Source organism: Chelonoidis abingdonii, chromosome 19, assembly GCF_003597395.2.
Source record: "Chelonoidis abingdonii isolate Lonesome George chromosome 19, CheloAbing_2.0, whole genome shotgun sequence".
NCBI lineage: Eukaryota > Metazoa > Chordata > Testudines > Testudinidae > Chelonoidis > Chelonoidis abingdonii.
Genome location: NC_133787.1, coordinates 22,836,815 through 22,859,229, shown reverse-complemented (window position 1 = coordinate 22,859,229; position 22,415 = coordinate 22,836,815). Strand labels below are relative to the sequence as shown.

The 22,415-nt window shown below is 44.8% G+C and overlaps 1 protein-coding gene across 1 annotated transcript in view; it reads right to left on the bottom strand.

Moving 5' to 3' along the window:
- TDRD12 (tudor domain containing 12) overlaps positions 1-22,415 on the bottom strand; it is a 164,081-nt gene that overhangs the window by 60,811 nt on the left and 80,855 nt on the right. Inside the window, exons 23-26 of the mRNA XM_075073652.1 lie at positions 8,517-8,704; positions 6,260-6,470; positions 5,419-5,511; positions 3,529-3,701 (exon numbers count right to left, since the gene is read on the bottom strand). Coding sequence (XP_074929753.1) covers positions 3,529-3,701; positions 5,419-5,511; positions 6,260-6,470; positions 8,517-8,704 — 665 coding nt within the window. The remainder of the gene's footprint in view (positions 1-3,528; positions 3,702-5,418; positions 5,512-6,259; positions 6,471-8,516; positions 8,705-22,415) is intronic.

Genomic DNA, 22,415 nt, shown 5'->3' with positions numbered 1-22,415 from the left:
TCTGTTTGCTAACCCTTATAACTACAAAAGATAGATTTTAAGTGAATGAACTTTTTTTTTTCCCCTCTCTAAAACCAGTTTGTGGAATTCATAACTCGGGGGGTGGGGGACAAAAGCTGTGCATATCCTTCCTCCACATTGATGGAGAGGGCGAATTTCATAAGCCGAGGCTGTATAATTCTCTGTGAAGTGCAAGATGATGCAATTCTGAGTTTACATTCCAGAAGGGGTATGTACTTGAGCGCTGGGCAATTCCCTAGCTGAAGCCTTCCCATGCAGTGCTGATTTCAGTGTTTGTGTCTTTCTGCACTGCTGGGTGTGTCTCTACCTGTGTATGGAGGAGGCTTGCAGGCCTGGCTCAGCAGAACAGTGTATGGGAGCCCAACAGGCAGGCTCAGTGGTACCCCGGTACATCAGATGACAAAGATGACAAACTCCAACTCAGATGCAGAGAAGCCTCAGGATCCCAGAGATAAGGGCGGAGCAAGATCAGAGAGAGTAAGTAGGCGGTCTGACTCATCCATCCCCCAGAATGAGGAAGGAAGCTCCACTCCCAATGGAGGGGATACCTTTGGTACCAAGCATTCCAGTCCCAAAGCGAACAGTGGTACATGAGTGTCTGATGGTACCAACATGGAGGGCAGTGAAAAGCTGTACCAGTACCGGTCCTACTTCCACAATTGGTGGAAAGGAAACACTGGCGCGCAGTGTGGTGCTGACAAAACTGAGGGATCAGTAGCTAGTTCAATTGACAGGGCTATAATTAATGCAGTCCTGGCAATGTCCTGGACCAACAAAGAGGTCAGGATGGAAAGGCAGAGGAGGTCTGTAGCTGCCTATGTGGAAACAGTCAGTACCGGCATCTTCCTCATCAGTACCAGACTCAGTGGATGCCTGGAGGCTGGAACCAGAGTCAACGCTACAATGATTCTATCCTTCCTACTCAGTATCAGGGAAGGGTTAGAGGTACCCATGCCACTGTGTGCACTGGCACCAACTATGTGCCGGTTCACACTTTTTCTGAGGGAGGCAGAAAAGTCACCCCAAGACCAGGAGTGATCTCAATTGGTCTTATGTGACTTTTTTCTCAGTGCAGTTGACAAACAACGGTCCCTCTGTTTCTTCAGAGAGGCATCTGCTCCAGAACATGAAGTGGCAGTGCTCTTGGAGCCCGAAGGCACTCTCTGATGCAACGAGCGCCTTAGTACCAAAGCAGGTCTCATGGCCTGTTCGAGCAGGTGCTGCTTAAAGCGAAGGTCCTGAGCCACTTGAAACAGTTTCTTAAATCATCTGCAGATCACACAACACTCCTTGACGTGAGCCTCACCAAGACAGAGCAAGCACCATGTGTGGGGATCACTTCCCTACATGAAGGACGATGTTTAAACCCTGGTGAAGTCATCACCTAGAGAAACAAACTACAACAACTAACCAATACTAAGGGTGTTACTAACTATATCCAACAAGAGAAAAAAATAAAACCTAGTTGAGAGTTTGTGAGGCTGAGACCACACAGAGCTCTGACTTGAGCCATGGGCAAAAAAAAGGAACTGAGTCAGGTCTGGGGCAGCACTGCCACATGTAGCCAAGGGAGAGCTACAGCCACAAGGTGAGAGCGCCACCCCTTTATGGGTACTGTTAGGCAAATTTCTCTGGCTTTGGTGCACTGCACGTGCACACACTTAAGTGGAATACAAAGCTGCACCTACTCAAAGAAGTGTTATTTTCCCCTTCAAATAACACAAGAACCAGGGGTCACCCAATATAATTAATATACAGCAGATTTAAAAAAAAACATAACTAAGTACGTCACACAACACACAATCAATCTGTGGAACTCATTGCCAGGGGATGTTATAAAGGTCAAAATTATAACTGAGTTCAAGAAAGAATTAGATAAGTTCACGAAGGATAGGTCCAGCAATAGCTATTATCCAAGACGATCGAGAATGCAACACCATGATCTGGATGTCACTAAACGTCTGACTTCCAGAAGCTGAGAACGAAAGACAGGGGATGAACGGATGGATGAATGACTCAGATGTTAACAGTTCATCTGCCCTTTTGATGGAGGATACTGAAATTTGGTACTTACTTATTAAGAACTACTCATCACAGTAAACAACTAATTTGAATTTTCACATTTCTATTACAGGTCATTTGAAAGTCAGTAACAATTTTTAATTTTTTTCTGTGATTTGGCAATGCTGGATATGAGTTGTCAAACAGATAAGTAAGAGTTAATAGAACAGAAGTACTTCATATCTCTTTTGCCTGTAAAGGGTTAACAAGATCAGTGAGCCTGGCTGTCACCTGACCAGAGGACCAATCAGGGGACAGGATATATTTTCAAAAAATCTTGAGGGACGGGATAGTTATGTGTGTTCGTGCTGTTAGAATTTTGTTGTTTGTTCCTCTCTGGGTTCTCAGAGGTGACAGACACGTGCAACCAGGGTTTGCTCTCCCATCTCTCCGTAGATACAGATTCTTAATAATGCTCAGAACTAGTAAGGTACTACTAAGGTAGATAAGGCGAGTTAGGCTTATGTTTGTTTTCTTTATTTGCAAATGTGTATTTGGGCTGGAGGAGGAGTATCAAGGATGAGTGTATTTTGCTGGAAGGAATTTTAATTTGTACTTCGTATACTTAGGTCTGGGAGGGTGATTTACCAGTGTCTATAGCTGAAAGACCTGTAACTTATTTTCATTTTAAATTTACAAAGATAATTTTTTTACTGTTTGTCCTTCTTTATTTTAAAAGCTTTTCTTGTTTAAGAACCTGATTATTTTTTTATTCTTGGTGTGAGACCCCGGGGACTGGGCTATGGAATTCCAACCAGGGACTATGGTTGGAGAGAAAGGAGGGAATGGGGAGAGAAAGGTTAATTTTCTCTCTGTGTTTAGAATTACTTTTCTCTCTCGGGCAGGAGTCTGGGAGGGAGAGGAGGAGACAGGAAGAGAGAGAAGGTGAATTTCCTCTCTGTTTTGAAGATTCCAAGGGAGTTTTGAATCACAGTGTATGACTTTCAGGGTAACCGCAGGGAGGGGGAAGCCTGGGAGAGCAATGGTGGGGGAAAAGGGTTTTTCTTTCCTTGTGTTAAGATCGGGAAAGGGTTTACTTTCCTTGTGTTAAGATCCAGAGGATCTGGGTCTTGGGGGTCCCCGGGCAAGGTTTTGGGCGGACCAGAGTGTACCAGGCACTGGAATTCCTGGTTGGTGGCAGCACTACGAGTATTAAGCTGGTAATTGAGCTTAGAGGAATTCATGCTGGTACCTCATCTTTTGGACGCTAAGGTTCAGAGAGGGGAATTATACCATGACATGAGTCCAGAGAATGCTCTCAGAGAAAGCAAGCATGTTGTAGGTACCAACCAAGTAGACATCATGTCCAAGTGAAAGGTCAACCGTTGTCAGCTAATATTCATACTGTATACATATCCTGTTTATCAAATTAAGAAACTCTTTGCAGACCAAAAACAGCATTCATTAAAAAGAAATCAAGCACTGAAATCAAAAGTAATCACTTACAAAGTTTGAAAGGTTTTCTCCTCAAGAGCTAACATTTTTGCATGATCACACAACCTTTGAAGTTGTTTTATATGTTCTGGATTGTCAATTCCCATTCCCATAGACAAAATCTCAGATCGAATATTGTATTCATTGATAGATGTCTTCAACTCTGAAAGCCTGGTGACCCGGACCTTAAAGAAAATATATGATGTAAATACAACTGTTCTTATAAGAAACTCATTCTACCTCTAACTTGTCTATTAACTTAAAAACTAAAACATTCGGCACATGTGTATCTATACCTATGAATACACACAACTAGTTTCTCTCTCGTTAAATGGAAGAATTACCTACTTGTAATGTTTTGCAGTACTTTCTTCTTCTCTATTATGAGAATTTAATGATGAACAATGTTACAGTACCACACACTTCCATCAATTAGAGCAACTTTCAGAACCACAGAGAAGGGTGTTGTAAAGATTAATGTTTATGAAGAACTCATATACTATAGTGATGAATACCACAGAAAAGTCCACCAGGAAATTGATAATTCTATCTTCCTTGCAAGGTTTGAATTGTGTGCAATAAGTAAGGAGTGGGGCCATATACAATGAAACAAACAATGAAAATAAAACAAAATATCAGAGTGAATATACTGAATAAGGTCGAGGTCCTCTGAAAAAAACAGTATGTGACCACATAATTAAAGAATATATCATAATGCATACTCAAAAAGAACAGAATTAAAGCTGCATAGGCAACCTTAATTTTGGCATTTCCTACCTTCTCAGTGTGACTTTGAAACCGTAATGTTCTTTTAATGTAATTTTGTGTGTTACACACACACCCACCTGTAAGCTCTTTGGGACAGGGATCATACTTTCATTGTGTGCACAGTCTGACAGTTTTGGGAAAATGTCTGTGTCCATTTATATGTTTAATTTTGTTTTGTATCATTTATGACTGCAAACCTGCTTTGTGGATTAGAACCTCCACTTTGCATATTACTGTACTTTGTGTCCTGTGTTGAGAGCCAGATTATGTAGCCCATCAAGATGTTTAGTAAGGCCAGAAAAGGGGGTATTTCTTACCTTATGCAGAACATACAGGAAGAGTAAGCCAAGTTTGCCACGGACTACTGACTTTCTAATAACTATTATGAGCTTTACCACTCCCTCTGAAATAATGGGAACTGTGTACGTGAACCCAGCATGGTAGAAGTTCTGTGTGTAAAGGGAGCCAATCCCTGTGAGCAGCAAGAGGGACTTGAACACCTGAACGTGGACAGACCTTGGACCCAACAGATTGCTAGGAGCAATGAGGAAGAAGAGGGAGGTAAACACACACATTTGTTTTGTTTGTTCCTTACTCTGTTTGTTCCAAACATTTGTTTTGTTTGTTCCTTACTCTGTCATATATTTTATAACTGAATTTTATAACTTGGCACACCAAAGCTCACCCAGCTCTGGAAGGAACAGATCTATGCAACTGGTAAGGTCAAGAAGACTGAGACACTGGGTTCAAGGTCAAGTCAGCTGGACCACGGGGTCATATAGCCAAGATGTGTATCAGACACAGGGTTTGCAACTGAGGAATATTCCTGAATAAACCAGAGCTAAAACAGTGATCAATTGTTACCCAAACCCAGGGAGCTTAGCAGCACATAGAATTAATGTTTTATTGGCATATATTTGGGATGACCTATGTAATCTATTTGCAGCTTTGCCACTAGTGCACTATGCAGTTATCCCAAAACTTAGAAAATACATGATGGTACAGTGTATCTCAGTATGTTTACATACACATAAATACCAATAAAAAGAGAGCCAAGAGAAAAACATTTACTGGGCATTTATAAGGAATTTAGATAAATATTCTCTAACAGTGCTACTTATATTTAATACTTACCATTGGATCAACCCAAATTGTATTTCCCAAGGCAAGCAGTATTCTTGCTTCATGAAGTTTTCCTCTAATTTTGTGATGAATATATCTAGTAACCTAATAAAAACAACTCTGATACTATTTAAAGTACATCTTAAATCAAATACAGGTTTTGTATCTATTTTAAGCTTAAATTACAAACAACAATGAAATCAGGGCATATATCAAACACTATCAACAGTTTTGGAGAAAACCTCAAACAAACTATAGAAGATGTATGTTGCAAAATTACAGATCACATTAATATTGCATGATTAATGGGGCTAGCTAGAAGTCTAGTGAATTATGTTTTACCACTGCAACATGGGTAAAATACAAGTATGGGTCAAGAGTATCAAAAACTGGATCTCCAATTGCTCCTGGCAGACCCAAGGAACAGTGATGACTGGTGCTGGAAGAGGCCACAACTAGCCTTCCTGCATTGGTAGAAGACTGGTGGAAAGTTTTCAAGAGAAAGGGAGTAAAAAGAATTATACTGGATTCGGAGAAGGGCCCTCTCAGGAGCTTATTCCCCAAAGAAACAGCACCAAGCATTTACCCACTTGGAGGGCACTTATGATTAAAGTAACAGTTACGAAACAGGTTGTTTTTATCTTTTTTAAAAGGCACAGGAATATTAAATCTCTCAGTAATGGAAGATCTTTAAAATTAATTAATGAAATTTACTTACAACACCAATTTCTAAAAATTAAGGATTAACTATGAAGCATAAACTACCAAAAATATTGGCTCCATTTAAGTGAATCAAAAATAAGCTTTCTGAACTTGAAATAAAGAGAAACATACTATATTAAAGAAAGATTACCTTAGGGTTCCATTCGATTTCATTATCAATAGGTTTCACCCTACAAACAATAAATTCCACAGCCTGCGGGGGCAAAATTTGAAATCTTGTAGGTAAGTGAAACAGCCGATGAACCTGAACTTGACCAGTTCTGCCTTCATCTATATACCTGATAGTAACATTGTAGAAGAAACAATTTTCTTCTTTTGGGGGTATCTCCAACACTTGAACCCTTAAGGGAGAAAAAAGAGTGAAAAAATTATTTTCCAAATTAAATACAATACAGTACCAGAGTTACAAAAAATGAAATGATAAATACAATACTGGGCTTTGCTTAACATTTATGAAAATGTAATATAATCATGTAAATGACAATATGAGCTACCTAATTGAGCGACAAGGTGGGTGAACTAATATTTTATTAGACCAACTTCTGTGGATGAGACACAAGCTTCTGAGCCACACAGAGCTCTTCTTCACCTGTCTCTCTAATGCCCTGGGATTGACACAGCTACAACTATGCTAGATACGACCTAATTGAGACATTCTGTGCGCATTAACTATATTAAACAAACTATACTACATGGAATCCTGGTTAATAACGGTCTCTTACAGTCCTCTGAATACTGAGTTTTTACAAGTATAAACAAATACACCTCTACGTCGATATAATGCAACCCGATATAACACGATTTCAGATATAACGCAATAAAGCAGTGCGGGGGGGGGGGGGCAGGGCTGTGCTGTGCATTCCAGTGGATCAAAGCAAGTTCAATACAACGAGGTTTCACCTATAACGCGGTAAGATTTTTTGGCTCCCAAGGACAGCATTACATCAAGGTAGAGGCGTATTTCAATACAAAGTACTGTGCCTAACGTGCATAAGCCTTGTCAAGTAGTGTCAGGCTAAGTACTGTTAGGCCTCAAACTTCCGGAAGTTGTAAGAAGCGAGTACAGTAGAATCCTGCAAGCATAAGCATAATCTATCTAGGAAGCTTTATAGATTAAGAAGGAAACTCTGTAAAGGTTGATACAGACTTCTGGTTACTACGCTCTGCAACCAGACACTTCTTTAAGCTGATTTAAGGTTTTTTAAGTCTAGCAAGTTGACCACAACTAGCTGCAAAAAGGAAAGATGAGCTGGTCACAGGTGCACAGCTCATTAGTTCAAAACAACCGCAAATGCCACCCTGGAAAATTTGGCCACCTTGATTGGTTGACTCGTTCTGAAGCACGGCTAGCAAATACTATATAAATAAGATGCAAAAGCGCATGTGTGTGTGTGTGTGTGTTGTTAACCTAAAAGAGTTCACTCTTTGTCAGGCTCACATACACCCCCTGAACCAAAGAGATTTGCCCTTCACTGACTATCTGTGCCTGGCCAGTGCAAGGAACTGTCAACTGAAAGTTAATGTATCTTGGGATAAAAACAGGGTGAGGTATTAGGTAAAACGGTCTGGTAATGCTTGAGCTGGTTAATCTTAAGTCTGTATTAATACCACAGGTTAAGTTTATCAATAAATTGTTTAAGTTGTTTAAAAGTAGCAGTAGTTAATAGTAAATCATTATATAGCAACAGTGTATGTATTTGTCCCTTGCTGCAAATGGGTACGGTGTGGGCAAGGTCAACAAATTATAAATCATAGTAACTTTGCAAGTCACTGTGCCTGCCTTCAGTATAAGTTACCATAAAGTGAGCATAAAAGTTAGTAAAAGTTTATTAATTAGATAGAAATATTTTATATTATATAAGTTAAGATTGGTAAAATACAGTTAATCCATGTATTAGTATCACATATAGAATTATATGCTATTGGAGAGAGATATAATGCCTGTAAGGTTGTTAGCTGATCAAAAATAGCAGCATTGCATGTTCTTGTAACTGTTTCCAATATTGTCTTTTATATATGTATTTATAGGAATAAGTAGTTAATGCATAATATTACTTGTATTTGTGCCTGTCTCCAGTATAATGTGTCATTTATATTAATCCTCACTCAGTGTTGGTCTTTAATTCTGTTCTTCTTATTCTGTGTTGTCCTTATAGTCGTAAGTCATTAAAACCCTTTCTTGAGGACACTACTCAACCTCATTACATCTGTGTTGAGTGGTGGGAAGTAGCGAACACTCAGAGCCCTACTAAAGCCCTAATAGGAGCCACCCTAGGGCTCTGATGTGTGCCTCCTCCTTCCATTAATCTCCACAAGTACTTACTTTAAAATACCCAGAAATTTTAGTCTTTAAAATCAATCTTTCCAAATCAATCTGAATCTCTTACCTGTGAAAAAGACCTTCTTCATGTAATCCATACAGTGCTAGTTTCTCCACCATATCAACGGACACTTTATTCCTGGCTTCCTTAAAATACTCAATCATATCGCCATCAAGAATTGCATATTGATCCTTTTGTTTATCTATTATGCGACCGAAGTAGTTTGTTGCATCCACAATGTGGAGAGGTACTATCTGAAAAAGTGTTTAAAGAGGACAGACAACTCATGAGATTAAATTACTAAACTACACAGACCTTTATAGTTAAATCCACTGATTTCATTCCAGCACAGATCAGTATAAGATGGTTATTCACCTTTGTAACTGTTGCTCTTCAAGATGTGTTGCTCATATCCATTTTAATTAGGTGTGCATGCGCCGTGTGCATGATCGTTGGAAGATTTTTACCCTAGCAACACTTGGTGGGTCGGCTGAGGCACTCCCTGGAGTGGTGCTTTTACAGTGCCGGATATATGCCCCAGCCGACCCAGGGCACCCTCAGTTTCTTCTTGCCGGCTACTCCGACAGAGGGGAAGGAGGATGGGTTTGGAACGGATAGGAACAACACATCTTGAAGAACAAACAGTTACAAAGGTGAGTAACCGTCTTTTCTTCAAGTGCTTGTTCATATCGATTCCACTTAGGTGACTCCCAAGCCTTACCTAGGCAGTGGGGTCGAAGTGAGATGTCGTGGAGTGAAGGACCGCTGAACCAAATGTGGCATCACCCCTGGACTGCTGCACCATCGCATACTGGGCGGCAAAGGTATGCGCTGATGACCAAGTCACTGCCTTACATACGTCCTGTAGTAGTCCAAGATGATACGTACTGATGTCTGTAGGGAGGGGTCGTATGATTCCGGGCACACCAGCAGGAAAACCACTTCCAATTGGTTACGTATGTGGACCTGGTAGAAGGTTTCCTGCTACCCAAAAGGATCTGCTGGACCGAGTGAGAACAGCACAGATCAGACTGAGTTAGCCATGCAGCAGCCACACTGTGAACTAGAGAAATTGCAGGTCAGGATGACAGAATCAACTGTGATCCTGAGTGATCAGGTCTGGCCACAGCGGGAGAGGAATCGGGGTGTCCACTGACAGCTCTAGAGAGTGGTATACCAGGGCTGTCTGGGCCATGCTGGGGCGACCAGAATCAGATGGGCAGTGTCCCTCCACAGCTTGCTTAGGACCCTGTGAACTACTGGGAATGGAGGAAAGACATAGCACAGGTGATCCTTCCACTGAATTAGGAAGGTGTCCAACAGGGAACCCGGAGAGCGCCCTTGGAGAGAGCAGAACATCTCGCATTTCCGATTCTCGTGAGAGGTGAATAGGTCTATCAGGGGATAGCCCCACTTCAGGAAGACAGAGTGGATGACATTCAAGTGAACCGACCACTCGTGAGCCTGGAATGATCTGCTGAGGTGGTCTGCTAAGGTGTTCTGGACCCCTGGGAGAAACAACACCACTAGATGGATCGAGTGGGCTATACAGAATTCCCACAGATAAGTGGCCTCCTGACAGAGGGCCGAAGACCGGGCTCTCCCTTACTTGTTGATGTAAAACATGGCCATAGTATTGTCTTGAGGACTGCAACACAACGGCCTTGAATGCGCTCTCGGAATTCTTGACACGCCAGGCGTACTGCTCTAAGTTCCTGTACACTGATGTGCAGAGATAACTCTCCTGCCGACCACAGTCCCTGTGTACCGATGTTCCCAAGATGGGTTCCCCATCCCAGGGATGATAGATCCGTGACTAGTACAAGGAGGCCTGCGGGACGTGAAATGGCACCCCTTCGCCCACTGATTTGGGGTCCAGCCACCAGTCTAGAGAGGCTAATACCCCTGGCGGGATGGTAACCACTGAGTTCAAGCTGTCCTGACCTGGACAGTATACTGTTGATAGCCAGGCTTGGAGTGAATGTAGTCACAGCCTCGTGTGCCTGGTCACAAATGTGCAAGAGGCCATGTGTCCCAGGAGGCATAGGCATGTTTTCACGGTCGAGGTCGGGAAGCTTTGCAGGCTGTGGATGATGTTCACCAGGGATTGGAAGCGTGCCTCCAGCAGAATTGCCCGGGCTAGGTTTGAGTCTAATACTGCCCCTATGAATTCAATCCCCTGGATTGGTACCAGAGTGGATTTCGCGACATTAAGCTGAACATGAGACTGCACCTGATCCCTGGAGCGACCTCAAATAAGCCAGTCGTCGAGATATGGGAACACTTGGACTGTTGTCGACAAAGGGAGGCAGCTACCACAGCCATGCATTTGGTAAACACCCTGGGGGCCGTGGATAGGCCAAAAGGAAGGACGGTGAATTGAAAGTGCTGTTGATTGACCACAAAGCAAAGGAAGTGTCTGTGCATTGGGTAGATCGCAATGTGAAAATACGCATCCTTCATGTCGAGGGAGGCGTACCATTCTCCAGGATCTAAGGAAGGAATAATGGTCCCTAGTGAGACCATGCGGAACTTCAACTTTATCATACATTTGTTGAGTCTGCGTAAATCCAGGATGGGCTGAAGCCCACCCTTGGCCTTGGGGATTAGGAAGTAGTGGGAATAAAAGCCCTTGCCCCTTGACTCTCCAGACCACAACCTCAGAGGAGGTGGTTCCGGAAGGGCCTCCTCTGCGCTACTGGGGTATGCATTCCCAAACAGCACATGATAATTCTTGAGTCCTTCAGACTCTGCAGCTTTGAGTCTGTCTTCTTGGAGAATTGGCCCTGGCCATCAAAGGGCAGATCCTGGAGGATCTGCTGTAACTCTGGTGGTAAGTCAGAGACCTGCAGCCATGAGATGCGATGCATGGCTATGCTCGAGGCCAGGGTCCTAGCTGCTGAGTTGCCACTTCCAGAGAGGCTTGTAGGGAAGTTCTGGCCACCTTCTTGCCCTCCTCTACTATAACTCCAAATTCCTCTCTGGACTCCTGTGGAACCAACTGCTTGCATTTCTCCATAGAGTGCCACAAATTACAGTCATATCGGCTTAGGAGTGCCTGCTGGTTGGCCACCTTGAGCTGCAAGCCGCCTCTGGTCGAGTACACCTTGCACCAAAACAAGTCTAGGCGTCTAGTGTCCTTTGATTTAGGCACCAGGGCTTGCTGACCATGCCGTTCCTTCTCGTTGACCGAAGCCGTGACAAAGGAGCACAGTTAGGGGGGTATATAGAGGTACTCGTATTCCTCTGAAGGAACAAAGTACTTCCTTTCCACTCCTTTAGCAGTAGGTAGAATAGAGGCTGGCGATTGCCAAACTGTCTTGGCATTGATCTGTGTGGTTCATTATGACAGGAAGGGCAACTCTGGTCGGTCCCTCTGCAAACAAAATGTGTACCACAGGGTCCTTTATCTCCACCACCTCCTCTACCTGGAGGTTCATATTGTGCGCCACTCTGCGGATCAGTTCCTGGTGAGCGTGGAGGTCCATAGGAGGAGGACCCAACTGAGAGTGCCAGTTAAGGACCAATTGCTCAAACAGGGCAGTCACAGCCCAACACTGGGGTTTTTCCACCTCTAAGGCAAACCAAACCAGCCAGACAAAAATGACTTTGACTTGTGGTTAGCCAGTGGGGTGAAACCACACAAGTAATTTCCTTAGACACTCCAGCCTCCCAGTATCACCACCAGTGCCACCCGTCCTGGGGATGAATGGTTATGAAAACCAACACCCCAGTAAAAGAAAAAGATTCTCTCAATCCCAAAGGACCAAGCCCCAGACCCAAGTCAATATACACATCAGATTTTACCCACAAATTACGCTGTTGCCAATCCTTTAGAATCTAAAATCTAAAGGTTTATTCATAAAAGGAAAAAGATAGAGGTGAGAGCTAGAATTGGTTAAATGGAATCAATTACATACAGTAATGGCAAAGTTCTTAGTTCAGGCTTGTAGCAGTGATGGAGTAAACTGCAGGTTTAAATCAAGTCTCTGGAGAACATCCCCGGCTGGGATGGGTCATCAGTCCTTTGTGCAGAGATTCAGATTGTAGCAAAGTCCCTCCAGAGGTAAGAAGCAGGATTGAAGACCAGATGGAGATAAGGCATCAGCCTTATATAGGCTTTTCCAGGTGTAAGGACACTTCTGTGTTCTTACTGTGGAAAGTTACAGCAAAATGGAGTCTGCAGTCACATGGGCCAGTTTCTGCACACTCTGCTGAGTCACAAGGCATAACTGCCTTCTCTCAATGGGTCAATTGTGTAGCTGATGGTCCTTAATGGGCCATCAAGCAGGCTAAGCAGAGCTAACACCAACTTGTCTGGGATCTTTCCCAGTAACATAGCACAAGTTGGAAATATAGACAGTATACAGCCAATATTCATAACTTCAACTACATAATGATACAGACATACAGACAACATAATCATAACCAGTAACCCATAACTTGGTCTTAGACACCTTATATGACCCACTTTACATAGGATTTGGTGGCACTACAGGACCTTGGTTGCAAACCATGTTCTATATGGTCCCAGTTTATATCAATAACGTCACACAGCCCACCACTAAAGATCTTTGGTATGGTGCCTGCACCAGCTCCAGTCCTTTAGGGAAGCCCATATCAAGAATCTTTTCTATTTGGAGGAAGTCTTTCTCAGACATCTTATTTATCCTGTGCCAAGATTTCTTGATCTTGTGAGAAGCAGTTCTTTTTCTCCCATGGTGCTCAACCAGTCAGCATCCAGGCCATCCATGCACCATTTTTGAGTCTAGCAATACCTGACTGCAACCTTGCAACGAAAAGTCTGAAAGTCTGGCCAGTGGTTTCATTGACATCTGTAACAGGTCTATCAGTCAAAACTGCCTCAGTCATAGAATATCAAGGTTAGAAGGGACCTCAGCTCATCTAGTACAACTCCCTGCTCAAAGCAGGCCCAATCCCCGGACAGATTTTTGTCCCAGGTCCCAAAATAGCCCCCTCAAGAACTGAACTCTCAACTGTGGGTTAAGTAGGGCAATGATCAAATCACTGGGCTATCCCTCCCCTGCAATAGCCCTCCCCGGTCAATAGGCAGCTGGTCTCCTCTGGGGACTGGCAGAGGGAAAGGAGAAACAAGATTGGTGCCCCCTTGCTTGCTTATGTAGTTCTTAGCAAATATACTGTCTGTATCCGCACTACTGTCACAGAACAGGGAGGAAAGCCACACACTTTAATATAACACCGTGTTGTAAAGTGTTTATATGCAGGCCTGTGTCCTCCTTGTTTCTGTAGATGGTCGGGGTGGGCTCCCCTCCAATCCCTGACACATCCATGACTAATGTCCTGCTGGGACAGGGTCATGAATGGTACTCATTTTTGAACCTTGTCTGGATGCAGCCACAAGTCCAGCACTGCGAGGACATGAATTGGTAATAGGACTTTCTTGCTTTGCAGAAGAGTAGACTGACCAAGCCAGAGCTGTAGAGGCTTCAGGTGAAGTCTGGCAAGCAGGGTCATGTATGTATACACAAACATATGGACTAATAATACAAGGCAATTCAGTTCCATCACTGCCAGTTGTGATTTCACAGTGTTCAGCAGCAGAGGCGCTGACTTTTCAAAGTGCCGGGGGGTGCTCGACCCCTGGCTCTGCCTCAGACCCTGCCCCCACTCCACCCTTCCCATCTCTTTCTGCCTCGCCCCACCTCTTCTCACCAGTCCACCCCCTCCCCTGAGCACGTTGCGTCCTCACTCCTCCGACCCCCTCAGACTCCCGCATGCTGCAAAACAGCTGTTTGTGGTGGGTAGGAGGCGTGGAGAGGGAGGGGAGGCACCAATCCATAGGGCCTGCTGACGGGTGGGAGGCACTGGGGAGGGGGAGGGGCTGATAGGGGTCTGCCAGTCGGTGCTAAGCACCTATCATTTTTTCCCCGTAGGTGCTCCGGCGCTCGAGTCAGCACCTATGTTCAGCAGTAACTTAAGTGAGAAAAATGTGTCCTGTGATAAGTAAGCCCTCACTAACCACAGAATCTAACCTGGACCATATGAAGTTCATCATCATCTGCGATGGCATGAATGTCGGTTTCTTTCAGTTTGCCATGAGGCCCAGATAAGCAGGGAACAAGCAGTTGAGAACTGTCAGATTTTGCTTGTGGGATCCACCTCTGATCAGTAACTTGCCTAGATACAGCCAGACATAGATGTTTCTTCTTTCGTGCATGTGCAGTCACCACAGAAAGGCATTTTCCAAGAGACTCTTGGAACCATGGAGAATCTGAAAGGCAGTTACTTTGTATATCTAGTGATTTGACTCCACTGAAACAGTTACTTACCTGTACTCTAAGTTTTGTTCAAAATGTTGTTACACATGCGTATTCTACTCAAGGATGTGTAGGCATCCAGAAAACCTGAACCAAAGTTTTCTGCAGTATTACCCAGAAGGGTGTCATATGAGCCCTGCACATTCTTGTGGCCTCTCCCAAAGTTATACAAGGGAGGCACTGCCCTGACCCTCCTCAGGTCCTTTGCATCAAAACATGGCAAAACAGAACTCCAATGAAGATGGGATGGGATGGAGCAAGGGTCGTGGAATTCAGAACATATGTACACAACAACTTCTCAAAAAGCAACAGTTAAAACACAGGAAAGTAACCATTTTTTCTTCTTCAAGTGGCTCCACACGTGCATTCCACACAGGTGGCTCACAAAACAGTACCATCAGGGGTGTGTGTGTCAGAATATATTTAAATAATCACTGGAACACTGCCTTTCCAGAGTCCGTATACAATCTCCAAGCAATTGTGACTGCCTAGTGATGAGGGAACGGATGCACCAAGGACCAGCCCTACAAGAACCAGTAAAGGAACATCCTTTAAAAGAGCTACCAAAGTAGACAGTCTCTGTGGAGGATGGGTGTTTGCTACCAAGTAACACAGAAACTAATCCACCTGGAAATTGTGCTGACACTGGTAGATCTCTCATTCCGTCATCATATGAAACAAATAGGCAGGAAGATAGCTTGAAAGTCTTGGTCCTGTCCAGACAGAAGGCTAATGGTCACCTGACATCCAAAATAGATGAAAGTGGTTTGGGGGAAAAAATCATTAAGTATAGTGACTGTTTCAAATGAAAAGCTGAAATTACTTTAGCTAAAAACTGCAGATGTGGCCTCAAAACTACTTTAGCTTTAAGCAATACTGTATGTGGCTGTCCTGCCGGGAGAACCTGAAAAGCTTTCCCACTCTTCTGGCTGACATAATGCCAATAAAACAGGATGTCTTCTGTTTTTGCCTCACCTAAGAGCAGGTACCCATAGGCTTAAATGGTGTACCCATCAAAACAGCATTATGGTCCCACGCTGGTAATACATCCTGAACAGGGGAAAATTCTCACAATCCCTTTAAAAAAATCTGGAGACTATAGGTCTATCTAGCCCAGTATCCTGTCTTCTGACAGTGGCCAATGCCAGGTGCTTCAGAGGGAATGAACAGAACAGAATCATCAAGTGATCCATCCCATTGCCCATTCCCAGCTTCTGGCAAACCGATCCACTTATTTTCTTGCTTCAACTTCAGGCTCATCTGTAAAATAAGTAGAATACAGGGAATGTGTTCGTGAGAGTTGATCCCCAACAAATGAGAACGGCACCAGTAAGTGAGCCTGGACTTTAACACACTCAGAAAAAATCGTTACTCACGTTGTTGTAACTGTACTTTGAAATGTGTTGCACATGTCCATTACGCTCCACTTCAGATGGGGAAGCACTTCCACTTGCCCAGGTAACTAACTCTTGTGGAAAGTTTTCTGCTATTAAGGAGAACATTTTGTAGCACTGCCACTAAGCAATATGCCTCCTTCACATTTAGCCACTGATGAACTATGTCATGAGGTGCAACATCTTGAGGATTCAGGTCTAGCACCTGGCTGTGGTTCTGTGTCAGGACTCAGGTTATTGGTAACAAAAATATCTCAAGTGGACAGATCATGGAGGTCTGAATGCCACATCTGTCTCAACCAGGCTGGGGCTATAAGGATCATTCTGCCATCATCTTGCATGAGCATGACCCTGGAATCAGGGGTACTGGAAGGTATGCACAGAGCAGATTCTTGGTCCACAGAAACATGAAAGCATCTTATATTAATCCAGGATTGTGACCCACCCAGGAACAGAACTGGGGACACTTCCTGTTCTGACAAGCTGCAAGTGATGGAAAACTCCCTATGCAGAACACCCAAGCTACAACCTTTTTCTTGACACCATTCGTGGTCTAAGTTCAAGGATCTGCTCAGACAACCTGCCAGGCCATTCTGAATTCCCAGCAAATGAGACAGAATGACAGAGCCTCGAATGCACCAATTCCACAACTTGACTGCCTCCTGACAGAGGCAATCTGACATGGCATCCCTTTCCTTGCTCACATAAAATACTGCTGCGGTCTTCTTGGAGAATACCTGGACAGTCTTGCAAGTTCTTGATGTAGGAACTGCTAACAAATAAAAATACCTAGAGCAACTTCAGTATGTTTATGTGAAGCCTGGCCCTGTGAGCAGTCCACAAATCCTGAGCCTGAAGGGCACTCATATTAACTCTCCAATCCACAGTTTAAGCATCCATTACTAGAGTCATGGACTGGAGTGGGGTGGGAGGGGAAATAGAAGGGAACTCCTCTTCACACATTATCTTAGCTCATCCATCAATCCAGCACAAACAACACTCTGTCCGGGATCCATACCAGCCTATTTAGGTGGTTAATTAAAGAAATTAAGAATGCCTGACTGCCTTGAGCCATGCCTGCAGTGCCCTATGCTGTAGCCTGGCATAAGGGGGTCACATACATACACGGAGCATTTGAAGCAATTCCTTACAGCGGTCTGAGGATGGTCCTTAAAAGACAAAACAGAGGTCCCACAGAGTTTGAAACCTGGAAAGAGGTGGAAGTACTCTGGCTAATGTTTGTGACAGTCAGTGTCCAGAGACCCCCAAGGGGAGAACGAGGGGTCTGAACACCAAAGAATAAGGAATTGAATCAACTGATAGTATACAATATTATTATACTATAAAAGCGTATGAAGTCTTATGAAATCTAGTGACTCAGTGTTAATTGATATTATTGCATGATGTATGTATGGTTAGAGTGCAAAGGGTTATGTATGTGTGCTGGAAATATGTTCCTAAAATATGTTAATGGCCCATCCACTCCCAGTCTTTATCCATCACACAAAGTAAAACTACTTCCTCATATACACACACACACACACACACACAGTTCCTCACATCTCCTTGCTGGAAATGGGCCATTTTCATTACCACTTCAAACAGTTCTTTTTCTCTCCTGTTGATAATAGCTCACCTTAACAGATCACTCTTCTTATAGTGTGTACGTTAACAACCATTGTTTCATGTTCTCTGTGTGTGTACATACATCTTCCTACTATATTTTCCACTACATGCATCCGATGAAGTGGGCTGTAGCTTATGCTCAAATAAATTTGTTAGTCTCTAAGGTGCCACAAGTACTCCTGTTCTTTCTGTAAGTCTTCAGTTAACCAAATAGGCTGATGTGTGCTCTGTCTCTTTGGTAGAGTTGCCAACCCTCCAAGATTGTTCTGGAGTCTCCGAGAATTAAAGATAATCTTTAAATAAAGATTATGTCACATGATGAAACCTCCAGAAATATGTCCAAACAGAATTGGCAACCCCATTCTTTAGAGGAAGCTCATTTAATTTCTGTGATTGTCAAGAGAGGGACTGCACGCTGTAGGGAGATGTGTCTGAGGAACTCAGGAACTGGAGTTCATGGATTATTACCTGCAGGGCAAGGTTTAAACTGGCGAAGTCTTGAAGAGTTTCCTGGCAAGTCAGCCAGGCTCGTGTGTCAGAGAACTGATACACAGCTTAGCAGCAGTAAAGCTCTCACTCTTGCTAAGGCAGAATGGCAATACAATGGCTCACAGTTCTAGGTGTCCTAAACAGACCACATCACAATGCTGCCCCAGTGAATTCTATCCTCCCTACAAGCAGCCACATTGACTTCTCTTTGTTCACTTTCAGGTCCAGGACATGGAAGAGACTTATTGTTTGATGGATTGCAGCCTGTATCTAAGAACATAAGAACATCTGGTGTCTGAAAGGAGCCGAGACTAACAGTAATCCACTTAAGGATATACATGGATACCTCTTAAGGAGGTAGGCAGCCACTATTGCTGTACGCTTGGTAAAAACCCTGAACGTCAATGACAAACTGCATGGCAGGACAGTGAATTGGTCTTCTACAACAAACTTCATGAACGTACTGTAGGCAGGATGAATTGCCACATGGGACATGAATCCTGTAAGTCAAGGGAAGCAAACTGATCTCTTTTATCTAGTGAAGGGATAATTGCAGTCAGAGACACAATACACAACTTTTTTTAGATATATCTCTTGAGATTCTGAAGGTCTAAGATGGGATGAAAGCCTCCTCTGGCCTTGTGCATTAAAAAATATTAGGAATAACCCCCCTGTCTCAATGAATATAGGGCTTCTTTTATGGCTCCCTGTCATGATATAATTCCCAAATCTGGACCTTAGCGTCCAAAATATGGGTACCAGCACGAATCCTCTAAGCTTAATTACCACCTTAGAACCTGTAGCACTGCCACCAACCAGGAATTCCAGTGCCTGGTACACTCTGGTCCCCCCAAACCTTGCCTGGGGACCCCCAAGACCCAGATTCCCTGAGTCTCACAACGAAGGGCAATAAACCATTTCCCTCCCCCTCCTTTCTTCCTCCCAGATTCTTCCCACCCTGGGGACTCTAGGAGATTACCGTGCTTCAATCCCTTGAAACACAACACAGAGAGATCAGGTTTCTCTCCCCCTTCTCCCCCACCAACTCCCTGGTGAGTGCAGACTTCCTTCCCTGGGGTCTTATACAAGATAACCAACAGATCAATTAGATTTAAAAAAAAGAGGAAAACTTCAATAAAAGAAGGAAAAAACATAAAAATGATCTCTGTAATCAAGATGAAATATACAGGGTTTTTTAGCTTATAGACAATAGAAAGAAAGCTCTCTCCAGCAGGAATACAATTTAAGATACTCTCAGACAAATACACAGCTGCAAATACAGAAACACAATTAAAAAGACTATAACCCCTTTTACTTACTCACTATTCTGAATAGATAAAGAGACTGTAGCAGGGAGATTGGCAGAAACCTGGTTTCATCTCTAGTCCTGTCCAGGACCCCGAGAGAACAAAGCCAGACCCAAAAACCACAAACAAAGGCTTCCCTCCCTTTGAGAGTTGAAAGTATCTTGTTTCCTGATTGGTCCTCTGGTCAGGTGTTGTTTGTTAACCCTTTCCAGGTGAAAGAGACATTAACCCTTAGCTATCTGTTTATGACACTCCCTAAGAATGCAGCATTTTCACTTCTTGTCTTAGAAAGACTCATAAAAAAGGCCCCCAAAGGACTATGTTGGGCCGGAGGGGGGAGATAGAAAGGAAGTGCAGGGTATATCCTGATTCCACCATGCTAAGCACCCATTTGTCTCAGGTGATGGACTGCCACACATGTAGGATATGGTATACCCCAGGTTGGCAACCTACGGCACGTGCGCCACCTTCGGCACACGAGCTGATTTTGCCTGGCACGTGGCTGCAAGCCAGGGTAATGGCCGGCTGTGCGAACAGAACCCCAGGCCAGCAGAGACTGAGCGGGGCCAGCGACCAGGACCCCAGACCAGTGGCAGGTGCGCCCCCTGGCTCCCCCCTCACCACACTCGGGCTCTGCGGCTCCCGGGACTGTGAGCAGCCAGAGCCCTGAGCCTGCTGCGGGAGGGGCAGTGGCAGTGGCTCACACTCCCAGGAGCCGCAGAGCACGGCAAGGCAGGAGCTGGGGGGGCAACAGGGACCACCACCCATATGCATCTGCTGCAGGAGCGCCCCCCTCCGGGGGGAGGGGGGGGATGGCTGGAGCCTGGGCAGGAGCACCCCCCGGCTTTCCCCTCACTGCGCTCGGGTTCTGCAGCTCCCAGAAGTGTGAGCTGCCACCGTCACTGTCCCTCCCGCAGCTCCCCCCCTTCCCCTGCTTCAGCACTCCAGGTGGAGGCAGCACGGGCTTGGTAAGGGGAGCAGGGGGAGGGTTGGATGTGTTGGGAGTTCTGGGGATCCGGTTAGGGGGCGGGGAGTGGTTGGATAGGGCGTGGGAGTCCCCGGGGGTCTGTCTGGGGGCGGGGGTTTGGATAAGTGTAGGGGCAGTCAGGGGACAAGGAGCATGGAGCCTTAGGTAGGGGGTGGGGTTCTGGAGGGCAGTTAGGGGCAGGGGTCCCAGGAAGGGGCAGTTAGGGGACAAGCAGCAGGGGGGAGTTGGGGGTTTGATCAATGCAATCGAGGTGGGAAGTGGGAGGGAGTGGATGGGGGCAGGGCCCTCCCTTCTCTTTTGATTGTTGAAATATGGTAACCCTAGGCGAGGGGGGAGCTGGGGGGCACATGGGGGCGGCTGCCCACATACATCCACTGCAGTCTGCAGGAGCCGCTGGGGGGAGCACCAGGCCACAGACTGGGCAGGAGGGGTGGGTGAGCGGAGCTGCTCCCCGCTAGCGGAGCTGCTGCCTTTGCAGGGCTGCTGCCCCCTGCACTGCACTGGCTCCTCCATGGCTGGGGCTCGCTGCTGCTGCAAGCGGGACGCTCTGGCTCTCTGGTGCTTCCGAAAAGCGGCTCCTCCCTGTCGAGCTGCTGCAGCAGCCCAAACTCGGCAAAGCCAGTGAGTGGACTTGCGGGGGCGGGGGGGGGCAAAGTGGAAGTTTCGCCTAGGGCACAAAATACCCTTGCACTGGCCCTGCCTCAGGTGGTGCATGCACCCTAGGTTAAGAACTGATAACTTCTGCATTTTAATTTAATTTTAAATGAAGCTTCTTAAACATTTTAAAGAACTTGTTTACTTAACATACAATAATAGTTTATGGACTTCTAGAGAGAAACCTTCTAAAAACGTTAAAATGTATTACCGGCATGCGAAATCTTAAATTAGAGTGAATAAATGAAGACTCAGCACACCACTGCTGAAAGATTACCGAACCATGGTATGAACTGTTCCAGAAAGGTGGGGAAGGGTCAGTAAGTCCCAGGCTGGGTAGCATATGGCCCTCAACCTAAAGTCAAAATTGCTGTTTGGTGCCCTGGGAATGCCTAGATTGGTCAGCCTAATGAAAGGGGTCGTACTGCTGTCTAGGCTGATATTGAGGACCATATTATGGCCAGAGCTTGGAGGCCCAAAGACTTCAGAACTAGTCTCAAGTCCTTTAGGATGTGCAAAGCCTCATCCATTTTGGATGAAAACAAGGCACAATTCTCAAAAGGAAGGTCCTCAATTGTGTGTTGCACCTCCCGAAGGAATCCCTGAGGACTGTAACCAGGAGGAAAAGCACATTATTACTGTTATCACAGACCTGGCTGCAAAGTCCATCAAGTCCGTAGAAGCCTGCAGGTCTACTAGAGAGATGAGGCAGTCCTCAATGATGAGTGATTGGAATTGCTCTCTGGATGCTTCAGGCAGCTTGCTGGCAAACTGGGATCTAACCTCCTCATTTGAGAAATCATATCTGGACAATATAGAGTGTTGAATGGCAACATGAAATTGTAAACTTGCTGCAGAATAAGTTCTGCCAAAAAGATTGAGGGTTTTGGGCATTTTTTCTTAGAGGGTAAGCCTTAGCCTGACCCTGATGATGGCTCTTCTTTCAGCATGGCCACAACTAATGATCCAGGGGTGGGATGTAAATAAAACAACTCCTTGGGACTGAACCTGGTATTTTCATTCCAATTGTTTGGTCACTGGTGAAATGCAGGAAGGGGGCTGTCAGATTGTTTCAGCCTACTGCATAATGGCATCATTTGCAGGGAGGGCCACCTTCCCTACCACAGAGGCATAGAGAATGTTAATGAGCTTGTGGGTACTCTGCTCCACTTGAATGTTCAGAGAGGTTGCTGCTCTCCTGAGAGGGT